Below are 12,483 nucleotides of genomic sequence, written 5' to 3'. Positions count from 1 at the left end.
TGATTCCCATGACATTCAATAATCATGGAGATACTGAGGCAATAAATTGTAATCCTGAAATGGATGTTTTTCTGCCATAGCTAAAATATCTCTCAAATCTGTGTCTATTTTTGTATGAAGCAAAAATGGAAGGACATTTGCAGTTTGTACCATACATCAAGCAATTTCATGTTCCTACAAGCTACCCCATACACCATTTTGGTCCTATGAAAATGACCAAAATATGCTACCAACCTTGCTTTATTCACTAACAAGGTTATTTATATTCATGTTCATTGGTGGTAGAGAACTAGAGTTTAGCACTTTTAGGAATTTCATGCAAAAAATATATAGAACCTTATCAAAATAAAATGGCATGCAGTACAGGCTTTTAATGCTTTTGGCATACAGAAAACATGTTTTTCTCCCATCCTACAAAGTTCGGTGAGACTAGGAATAATACTTGTTAAGATATTGATGGCTTCCCAAATAAGGCGTTTTTGAGGTTATAAAAATGGGCTGAAAAAATCTGAAAACATAGGATTTTAACAGAAATTTACAGGCCTTGGCCTTGGGACCCATTCATGATGTAGACAAGGTTGAACTAAATCTGAGACGGTGCAACAACAACTTTATCGGATTTGACATGAAATGACCCATATAGAGCTCAGGGAATCCTAAATATAATGTCCATAATGTCCTATAATGTTTGAGGACGCAGATTTCAGGAGGTTAAGAGGCAAGGAATAAAATCCAAACAAGCTACTCAAAGACAACTAATCTACAAAGACATTAAGCTCTTTATATTAAGTATTAAAGTTTCATGAGTTTATTCCACAAGTGAAAACACATGAGTGCTTGCAGGGCCCTGAACCTCAGGACTGAAGTTTGGATATACTGTCGAACAGCCTATGCCACAGAGCCATGAATTATACAACAGCAGCCAGTTAAATAGTGGTGATGAATAGGTCCAGAATTTATGAATAGCATTTGCAGCTTGAGAATTCAGCAGTCTCTCTGAGCAGAAAACAAGATCAAGAAAAGGCACCACAAACATATTTCCATTTATGCCACCTTTGAACAGTATCATGAACATATTGAGTCGCTGTGGTTGTGCGCATTGATATTAAACTCAGAACCTTGGATAATTAAAGTGTTATGGCTGTGTATGTGTGTTTGTGTGTCTATGTCTGCATGCCTGTGTGTCTGCGTGTGTGCGTTTGTGTGTGTGTTTGTTGGTCTCTGTGTTTTGCCTGCAGGTCTCCCTCCCCCAATGGTGCTACATTGCACTTAGGCCCAAACGACCACACTGCATGTACAACAGCTCCCTGTGCTACACTTGCAGGTGTGTGTGCACTGCCCTGTAATGGTTGAGTGTGCCATGTCTGAGGAGTGATTACAGTGTGTGTGTCGTGTGAAGGCAGAGGATGAAGGGCAGTACAGCTGGGTGAGTATCTGAGCAGGAGAAACATGTTAGTCAGATTAGAAGGGCGAACATCAACACTGAAGTAAAACATACGGCACGTTACGGTTGATATGACGACATCATTAATGTCATAGAGACGAACACATGTAAACGTAAAGAGGCGTTGCATTTAATGTGCTACCGATACAGTAAATGTTATGAAAATGTAATGCATTTCTGAACCTTATTCATGAATTATTCAAAATATTAATGACTCAATTACAAGCCGAGTGATTTTCAGCCTTTTCTGATCCATGGACCCCCAACCCAGGCTCAAAGGCATCCTGGAGATGGCCATCTTGAATGAAAAAGAATCACTTTTAAAAGAAGTTGCAATCATGGACCTCCTACAGCAGTAAGTCTGTGGACCTCTGGTTGAAAACCTAGGCTGTAGAGACTCAAATTCTCTGCTAAATAATGAATAAAGTCAAAATATTTTGCTACACATTATGCAAAAAAAAGCTAAATAATTCAAGTCGAAATATTTGCTATACAGTAACTGAAATGTTACATTATGACCTCACTGACTTCCACGAATGTGGGAAACTGGTTGCGGCATACATTTGCTATAACAAAATAGGGTCTTATGAGCAGCAAATATGGGCTATTGATTGCAGAACCTCCACTTGTGCATCCCTGCCCTTAGAGCACATAGTATAATCGCTTGTGACCATTATGAAAACACAAGCAAGAACCAGCATCTCCAACAACTCCAATAATGGTGGTGATAATGATTACGATGTTTTTAGAGGTAATGCACAGGAAGCCACAGAACCACATTGCTTTGCACTCCAGACAACTCATTCTGATTTCCGTCTTCCAGGTTTTAGTTCATGTTCGGTCAATTACGGCTTTATGAAGGAGAGAAGTTAACACCTCAAACACCTTAACACCTTAAAACCTCAAACCAACAGTCAGAACAGAATCACACACTCTCACATGGGAACAGAACCTCAATAGCAGAAGGGGCGGAGATCAAAAACAAAAACTAATTCCAGAGCCCACACAGGGGCTTGAAATTGCAGAGACTCCCCATAGCCCATCCCCAAATTGGAATATTAATGCTCACTTCAAACAGCAGTGTGTGTGCAGGAGGGGACGTGCCAGCCTGTAGAGCCAGAGCCACGCCCGTCTCAGGTCTTCAGAATGTGTAACCATGGCAATGGGCGTACAGCGGGTCACCTGCACTTGGCCAGGCCTGCTCTGCACTTGGTCACCAACACCTGGGAGATTTCGGCTGAAACTACCACTCCATTCACCAACACCTGCGACATTTCAGCTGAAAGCACCACTTGTGCCGAATCACTGAGTTTCTTGCCCTTTCAGGGAATATTACCGCAACCACTGTACAAAGCATTCACTGGTAAACCTGGAAGCAGTACTGACGTACTCAGTAGTACTCACGTGAATGAGAGGTGAGTCAAACTAGTGCAATTCTTTACATGCCGCACCTCAGAAGACCGAATGAGAGAAATAGAGGGGAAGCCTCAATCCTCAGTCAGACCTGGTATTGCAGCATGCTTATGCAGACAGAGCTTGGCGCATTGAAGCCAATAGCTGCATGCTTCACTCAGGCGAGGAAAGGCATCGTCGGCTCCTCTTGGGACCTGTCCTATAAGAGAGCTGAGTGGTCATGTGACTGCACCCAGGTGCGCGCATCACATCTCATCAGGTCTCTCTCCCCACCTTTACCTCACTCCTCTCCCCCTCCCTTCTCTCCCTCCCTTCTTTTCGCTCAGCCCATCTCTCAGATGTATTCAGAATACTTTATTAGCTTGAGATGTGTAATATAATACAACATAATATGAAAGAAAACTAACATTGAACACTCTAAATGCCAAAACAGGACTACGATAGTCGCCAAATAGAACGTGAAACAGGGCCATGTGAAATCATCATTATCCAGCAACATTCTGTGGAGATATTTGCAGGCGTCTGCATGATTTAATTTGCCAGTGTAGAAAATAAGTAGAAAGCAAAGAGGGTAAAGGTAGAATAAAACAAAACAATTACATATTTGAACCAGGTCTGAATACACAGCAGAATGAGGTTGAGGAATAACCAATACAGTGGCAGGATTTTGAACCACAATTTTTTAAGCTGCTGAGAGCAATTTTTAGGTATAACCCTCTCAGTCCCAAGACATAACTACCGTAACATGCCAATGGCACACTTGAACTTAAACCTTTCCAACCAATCAAAATGACTGCTACACTGCTGTTTGAGCACCAATTAAAACCCTACAAATCTTTCTCAACCTAAGCCAAAAAGAACCTGGGATTTTGGTGGAGCCATTTCGTATCGGGCTTGGGACTGAGAGTGTTAAAGAGCAGAACAGATGTTTGGTCGCAGAGGGGCCAGGAGGGAGGGAAGGTGAGCGGGTGGGGGGGGGGCGGAGTGCAGTGGCGTTTCGGGGGAACCCACCTGGACCTCCTCCCGGGGTGTGGACGGGTCTCCCAGCAGCGGTTCGGCGGGCGGGGCGTTGATAGTGACAGACTTCTCTGAACGGCTGCTTTCTTTACTGCGGGACTTGTGCCGGTCGCGGCTGCGCTCTCTGAAACACATGCACGCACACAGGGGGGGTGAGCCGGGTTCGGCAGCCATGGCAACGCTCAGAGCACACCAGAGGAAGAGCAGGGCAGCATCATCATCCTCATCCTCGCTAGTAGCGTCGCTGGTCAGAGCAAATCTCTCTGGATCTCTCGCAACGCAGAGAGAAGCATCTGGAATGAACTGGGCAGCCTGAATGATCCCCGGCAGTCACCGCGACCCTAATCCCTCTGGGGTTGTTATGCTCTGTTGTTTTTCTCTTTTTAATTTTCCCACAGCAAGCGGCTGGCAGAGCTTAGCCCAGCACAAACAACAAACAAACACATATACATACATACATACATACATACATGTTTACATATACACATAGATGCATGCATGTACACACACATACACACGTACACACACACACAAACAAGCACAAAGCTGAAAATCCTGTTGGCCGGTAAGCCTGATCCAGACAAAGTCACTCTAGCTTAGCGGCCCCTATTCCCCAGCATTGCGTTTTGTCAGCAGTCTCCACACAGGCCTGTTTTTTGCCCTGCGTCAATGAGGCCGGGCCAGATAGCTGGAGCAGGGCGGATTCACAGGCCACGTCCCCCACTGGCCCCTCCACTCACCCCCCCCCCCATGAGCCTCGTGTACAAAGCCGCCCGACTCTGACCCACGTCCCCGGCCCAAGACCCTAATCCCACCCAGACTTACAGGGATTTCACCACTGCTTCCCTGCCCATTACAGCTCTATTACAGGCCCTGGAACAGTCTGAGCGGGGCCTCGCTCAGCCACAAAGGGCCTCTTCCACGGCTAATCTCGCGTCTTCACCCGCAGAGCCCACACAAAGCCATCAGCCTCCCCACTGACGCCGTGCCCTTCAGGCCTCCGACATTAGAGGCTACCATCAAGCACTGCGGTCACGCTCTGGGCCTGTCCTTCTAGAAGCATCGGTGATGAAGGGGAGAGGTTAATTTTGTAAATGGTAAATGGTTGGCATTTATATAGCGCCTTTATCGAAAGCACTGTACAATTGATGCTTCTCATTCACCGATTCATACACACACTCCCACACCAAGGGCGATTGGCTGCCATGCAAAGTACCAACCAGCTTGTCAGGAGCTTTTGGGTCTTCTCACAAAAAAACCTTGAGCAAAAAAAGGCTGAATATATGCTGCAAAATGCTACATGTAGTCCTATGGCTCAGTTGGTAGAGCACTGCCCAAACAATGCAAAAGTTGGGGGTTTGAAATCCAGGGGACTATATATACTGAAGCAATGTATGCATTCATAATCCTGCATGTCGCTTCAGATAAAATCATCTAATCAGAAGCGTGTCTAAATCCACAATACTATTTTTCATGGGTTAAATGACAATCTTTCAGAAAAGACAGGAAGTAAGAATACCCCTTTTCTTTCAAGCCAAGTAATTTCACGACTGAGAACCATGTTCTTTATATTCTATACAGGAGGCAGATAATGTTTTATTAAAACATGATTGCATCCCCACTCACTTTGTCTCCTACTCATTATCTCGCGAGTCTTTTGTAAAGCAATAATAAAATTTCAAGACTGGAACAAATTATATTTTTGTTGGGAGAGAATTTTGCCATTTTCCCTAGGGGTGAAAGAATTGGTGGTGGAGGGGGGTGGGGTACAGAATGTCTCGCAGACCATAACATTAATATAATAACTACATATATTCCATATATTCCACAAAAAGGCTTTGTTGCTTTGTTGGGGTCCTTCCCATTGTGAGTTTGCGGGCTCCGTGGTATCAGAATGATGAGTTTCTTTGCAGAACTGGGAAGAACAGAAATGGGGAGCTGGGCCAACGGAGTAGGGAACAGCTACACATCTCTGCCCTCACTCTGTGGAAGCGAGAGGGGAATCTGACGTGAACGGGGTAATGAAATCACGCAGACACCGGCAGACACAGGCTTCAGAAAGTTTTCAGACCCTGTCACTTTTTGCACTATGTATTGTTTCGCAGATTTAATTTTAAATGGATTAAAATTGCCTGACAATGACCTGAAGAAGCATACAGCCAAGACACCGCTGGAGTGGGTTGAGCCTCCAGTGGCCAAAGCCCAGACTTAAACCCCGCAGAACATCTGTGGGGAGACCTGAAGATGGCAGCTCACAGACGCTTCTCATCCAATCCCACAGAGTCTGAGAGGATCTGCCAGAAAGAATGGGATAAACAAATCCAGGTGTGCAAAGCTTGTAGAGACTCAAGGCTGTATTTTTTATACATTTGCAAACATTTCCAAAAACATGTTTCAAATTTGTCATTATGGGTTACTGAGTGTAGACTGATGGGCAAAAACTATTTGGCAATTTTATCAATTTAAAATGAAATCTACAACACAATAAATTGTGCAAAAAGTGAAGGGGCCTGAATACTTTCTGGAGCCACTGTTTCTCCACAGAGCTCTCCTGGGAGGGGCACTACACTAACTGCTAGAGGGCAACAGCTGGGAGCAGCAGGCCATGCCTGAGGCACGGGGAAATCCAATCCTGGTTCCCAGGGGTCATCACTCCCTCCCTCTGTGTGAGCACACACTTCCCCTCTCCTCTCTCCTCCCCCATGTGTGAGCACACACTCCCCTCTCTCACTCCCCTCCAGCTGAGTGTGAGAAAGCTGCTGCTTTTCGCCCTCTGAAACTCTCGGATGGTTTGGGCTATCCTCAGAGCATTCTGACAATGATAACTTCCTATCAAACTGACACACCTGCCCTTAACCTCCTGAGATCCGGTGTCCTTAAATGCGGACATTATATTTAGGCTTCCCCTGAGCTCTATATAGTATGCCTAAGGGACATTCAATTAAAATTGAAATTATTTTCACTGACTGTCCAAGACACTTTAATATTTTTTTCTCCCGGGTCTGAGGAGGTTAAGAAATAAAACTGTGTATATTTAAGCTCATCAACTTGATTGGTTCCCAGATTAGTGATCCTCTCTGTGGCAATTTTCAGTTGCTAGCCACTTGCTCGCCTGAATGATTGATTGATCACTTAATTTACTGCATGAGTGTGTACACCGTACAGACACAGTGAATCTGAATACCTGCCCGTACCCTTAGATAACACAGATAAAGTAATAATGAACCAAACTAGCACCCAATTAAAATGAGATCAAAGGGACCACTCGTGCTTAAGGGCAGGTTTTCAATGGCCTTATTCGATGGAGACCAGGGAAGCAAAGAGCCATGTGCAAATACAGGTTTGTGGTAATGCAAAACAAAAAAAAAAGGCTGCCAGTTAACTACTTCTTAAAAGGTAGCTTTGCTCACTGTTCCCCGTTGAGAGCTATCTGGCAACCACATGCTGGCTAACTGTTAAAATACCACTCCCACTGGGAAAGGCAACCCTTCCTTCAGGATGATTGGGAATAAGGATGAATCAGAGACTGTTGTCATGTGACCAGTCGACCCAACCAAAAAAATAAAATAAATGAATGACGAGCCAGATTTCATAAAAATAAGACATAAAAAAAACAGAAAAAAAATAAATAAACAGAAAAACAGGGCCACGCCTGCACTACACTCAACAATAAAATGGAACACTGACATTTTAAGATGCTGGGAGCCTGGAAATGAGTGAGCACTTTATTTATGAGTATTTATTACCTTAATTAGGTATTTATTAGATTTATTTTGCTGTAGTCTATCCACTTAAGAGGTTGATGCGTTGTGTGTTCAGTGATGCTCTTCTGTATACCACTGTTGTAATGTGTGGTTATTTGTGCTACACATTAACAGCATCAGCCCAATCGTCAGCTACATGTCCGCAACACAGTGAAACCACACAAGTGGAGTTAATATATGTGAGCAAGAGCTAAGAATAAATTATGAGTGCCATTATACTGACTGCTGTTATTTTAGCTATGATAATTGAAATAATGATGATAACAGACTGGGCACAGTTAGTCAGTAGTGATTGGGTATATATGGGGGACTAGTGATCAGGGTCACCATTCAGAACACATCCCCCAAGGCCCTCTGCGATGCTCGGCTATGTGCACTCATCCCTTAACATGAATGACAGTGGAGCAGTGGTTATGAAAATGATTATGACACAGACTGAAAGGGCGGTTATAAAAGAGTGCAAAAGAGGTTATGATACTATAAGTGGGGCTGCAGAGCGGCAGTTATAAAGTTCTGTGGAGTAGTGTTTAGAATGTTATGTGGCGCAGTGTTTAGAATGTTATGTGGAGTAGTGTTTAGAATGTTATGTGGAGTAGTGTTTAGAATGCTGTGTGGAGTAGTGTTTAGAATGTTCTGTGGAGTAGTCTTTAGAATGCTGTGTGGAGTAGTGTTTAGAATGTTATGTGGAGTAGTGTTTAGAATGCTGTGTGGAGTAGTGTTTAGAATGCTGTGTGGAGTAGTGTTTAGAATGTTCTGTGGAGTAGTCTTTAGAATGCTGTGTGGAGTAGTGTTTAGAATGTTATGTGGAGTAGTGTTTAGAATGCTGTGTGGAGTAGTGTTTAGAATGCTGTGTGGAGTAGTGTTTAGAATGTTATGTGGAGTAGTGTTTAGAATGCTGTGTGGAGCAGTGTCTAGAATATTCTGTGGAGCAGTCTTTAGAATGCTGTGTGGAGTAGTGTTTAGAATGTTATGTGGAGTAGTGTTTAGAATGCTGTGTGGAGTAGTGTTCATAATGGTGTGTGGAGCAGTGTCTAGAATATTCTGTGGAGCAGTCTTTAGAATGCTGTGTGGAGTAGTGTTTAGAATGTTATGTGGAGCAGTGTTTAGAATGCTGTGTGGAGTAGTGTTTAGAATGTTATGTGGAGCAGTGTTTAGAATGTTATGTGGAGTAGAGTTTAGAATGTTATGTGGCGCAGTGTTTAGAATGTTATGTGGAGTAGAGTTTAGAATGTTATGTGGAGTAGTGTTTAGAATGCTGTGTGGAGTAGTGTTCATAATGGTGTGTGGAGCAGTGTCTAGAATATTCTGTGGAGCAGTCTTTAGAATGCTGTGTGGAGTAGTGTTTAGAATGTTATGTGGAGCAGTGTTTAGAATGCTGTGTGGAGTAGTGTTTAGAATGTTATGTGGAGTAGTGTTTAGAATGCTGTGTGGAGTAGTGTTTAGAATGTTCTGTGGAGTAGTCTTTAGAATGCTGTGTGGAGTAGTGTTTAGAATGTTATGTGGAGTAGTGTTTAGAATGCTGTGTGGAGTAGTGTTTAGAATGCTGTGTGGAGTAGTGTTTAGAATGCTGTGTGGAGTAGTGTTTAGAATGTTCTGTGGAGTAGTGTTTAGAATGCTGTGTGGAGTAGTGTTTAGAATGTTCTGTGGAGTAGTCTTTAGAATGCTGTGTGGAGTAGTGTTTAGAATGTTATGTGGAGTAGTGTTTAGAATGCTGTGTGGAGTAGTGTTTAGAATGCTGTGTGGAGTAGTGTTTAGAATGTTCTGTGGAGTAGTCTTTAGAATGCTGTGTGGAGTAGTGTTTAGAATGTTATGTGGAGTAGTGTTTAGAATGCTGTGTGGAGTAGTGTTTAGAATGCTGTGTGGAGTAGTGTTTAGAATGCTGTGTGGAGTAGTGTTTAGAATGTTATGTGGAGTAGTGTTTAGAATGCTGTGTGGAGTAGTGTTCATAATGCTGTGTGGAGCAGTGTCTAGAATATTCTGTGGAGCAGTCTTTAGAATGCTGTGTGGAGTAGTGTTTAGAATGTTATGTGGAGTAGTGTTTAGAATGCTGTGTGGAGTAGTGTTCATAATGGTGTGTGGAGCAGTGTCTAGAATATTCTGTGGAGCAGTCTTTAGAATGCTGTGTGGAGTAGTGTTTAGAATGTTATGTGGAGCAGTGTTTAGAATGCTGTGTGGAGTAGTGTTTAGAATGTTATGTGGAGCAGTGTTTAGAATGTTATGTGGAGTAGAGTTTAGAATGTTATGTGGAGTAGTGTTTAGAATGCTGTGTGGAGTAGTGTTTAGAATGTTATGTGGCGCAGTGTTTAGAATGTTATGTGGAGTAGAGTTTAGAATGTTATGTGGAGTAGTGTTTAGAATGCTGTGTGGAGTAGTGTTCATAATGGTGTGTGGAGCAGTGTCTAGAATATTCTGTGGAGCAGTCTTTAGAATGCTGTGTGGAGTAGTGTTTAGAATGTTATGTGGAGCAGTGTTTAGAATGCTGTGTGGAGTAGTGTTTAGAATGTTATGTGGAGTAGTGTTTAGAATGTTATGTGGAGCAGTGTTTAGAATGTTATGTGGAGTAGTGTTTAGAATGCTGTGTGGAGTAGAGTTTAGAATGTTATGTGGAGTAGTGTTTAGAATGCTGTGTGGAGTAGTGTTTAGAATGTTATGTGGCGCAGTGTTTAGAATGTTATGTGGCGCAGTGTTTAGAATGTTATGTGGCGCAGTGTTTAGAATGTTATGTGGAGTAGTGTTTAGAATGCTGTGTGGAGTAGTGTTTTAAAAGCTATTAGAACAACATAAGAATATGTAATGAAGGGAACAGGCCATACAGCACATCCTGTTTCATCCGGTGTCATTGAGAGAGATACGCCTCTCATCTGATCTGTGCTCGCAGCACTTTCGCTGCAAAGCTATTTGGGTGGGTGTGCCACAGTGGCACATTCAGAGAATGTTGGGAGAAAAGGGAGAGATGGAGGATTGTTTAAAGCAAAACAAAACAAAAAAACAGTGAACACTAATGCTAAATGCTTCAGAACTGAACCAGCGTCTCAGTGTACAACATTTTAAGCACACTCCTTTGGGTCAGACGGAGCGAGAGTGTTATACTACTCAATAGCTCTCTCTCTCTCTCTCTCTCTCTCTCGCTCTCTCGCTCTCTCGCTCTCTCTCTCTCGACACCACATTTTTTAGGCACACAAGACATGTCATTTTGGAAAGCATTTCTCTCTTTTTTGAAAGCACAAGGTCTAAAAATTTTTCTCTGCAGGGGGGAGGGTATGGAAAATTTTGGCTTGGTGCGAGACCATCAGGTAACCGACATACCTAGGCAGGCACGACATCCTGCAGACACCCCTCCATGGCACAGGCCCTCAAACATTACAATACCGCCCTTTATTTGCGAAGCAGGCACTCGTCCGTATCGGGTTGCAGAGCGGAAATCTCCTCCTCTGTACACCTGCGGGATGGGGAGCCCGAGCCCCACTCGGACTTTCGGCGCCAGATCACTGCCCCTCTAATCGCTGCTCTAGTTCCCAGCCGGGGATCACACTGTGCTCCTCAAACCTAGAACTAACCCATCATCCAAAATGTCCATATTTTACTGTCCCTGTAACAGAAAAAGTAACAAACTTCTAAATATCTTCATGGCGTCATACTCCACACTCAAAATTCTACCCTGCCAAGGACAGATAGGAACTGACTCTAAAACATAGAAGTAATCCACCTAAGCAGCCATCAGTTCCATAACAGCCCTCTTCCCCCACATTCTCCGTAACAGTTCAATCACTTTATTGCTGTACATTGATAGTACATAACTCATGGACAATGCATATGCCACTTTCCTACAACCACGTCACTTTGTCTATTTATTTATTATTATTAGTTTTGCACTTCATCATGGCACTAAGCACTGGATATACAATTTCTTACTACACTTTATTTATTACCATTATGTAGCCGTTTTTCTTTCTTAAATGTACTGTTATGCTGCTGTGCCTGTGTCGTGTGAATTTCCCCTCAGGAGATCAATAAAGGAATATCTTATCTTAACCTGGTTTTAATGATTAGACATTCTACAAAATGTCCTGGATGGGATGTATACAGAGTGCACCACTTCCTTTCTGGCAGCCAATCGCAACACAGGCCGTTAGCTTTGTCGCACAAAGGGAGTGTGAGAAAGCTGGCGTTTAGCGAGTGAAAGGTGTGAACACGAGCCCATTATCTGTGAGGGGCTTCAGCCTAATCTGTCTTCCCCAACTGATAATGCTGCTGTCAGGCGAAACGCACAAAGCACAACACTTAGTCAGCTGAGTGAGTCAGTCTATCACGCAGTTGAACACTGAACGTACACGCACGCACGCACACACGCACGCACGCACACATGCACACACGCACACACGCACACACGCACACACGCACACACCCCCCCCCACACACACACACACACACAGACATAGACACACACCCACAAACACACACAGACATAGACACACACACAGAAAAGCCAGAACACGGTGGAAGTTATCCAAATGGATTCAAAGCCGCTGCTCAGTCTATGCAGAGGGTAGGGCACTGGGACCTCCTCTGCCCTAGCTGTTCCAGAAAAAGGGATTACAACAGAGCACACTTCGTTAATTTGTTTGAGCCCCCATTCACGGCTAGTCCAACGATAGTTCATTGGCATTCAAAAAATCAAGACCTAATTTTCCACTTGAGCACCAGCTAATGTGCCATTTCAGTATCCAATAATTATCAATACAATGCAGACGTTCACGAGACCTCTCACTGAGGGTTCTAGCGCATAACCCCACTTTTTAAAATCCAGTTAATCAGGCATTCGTATGCCCGTGAACAGAAATATGC

General features: G+C 43.5%; 1 protein-coding gene across 1 annotated transcript in view; it reads right to left on the bottom strand.

Moving 5' to 3' along the window:
• Positions 1-12,483, bottom strand: part of LOC133124110 (vang-like protein 1) — a 69,842-nt gene that overhangs the window by 33,926 nt on the left and 23,433 nt on the right. Inside the window, exon 3 of the mRNA XM_061235009.1 lies at positions 3,869-3,998. Within this exon, the coding sequence (XP_061090993.1) occupies positions 3,869-3,998 (130 nt within the window). The remainder of the gene's footprint in view (positions 1-3,868; positions 3,999-12,483) is intronic.

The sequence above is a fragment of the Conger conger genome, chromosome 3 (assembly GCF_963514075.1).
Source record: "Conger conger chromosome 3, fConCon1.1, whole genome shotgun sequence".
Classification (NCBI taxonomy): domain Eukaryota; kingdom Metazoa; phylum Chordata; class Actinopteri; order Anguilliformes; family Congridae; genus Conger; species Conger conger.
Note: the sequence above shows the minus strand (reverse complement) of the source record. Positions and strands in the feature narration are given on the sequence as shown.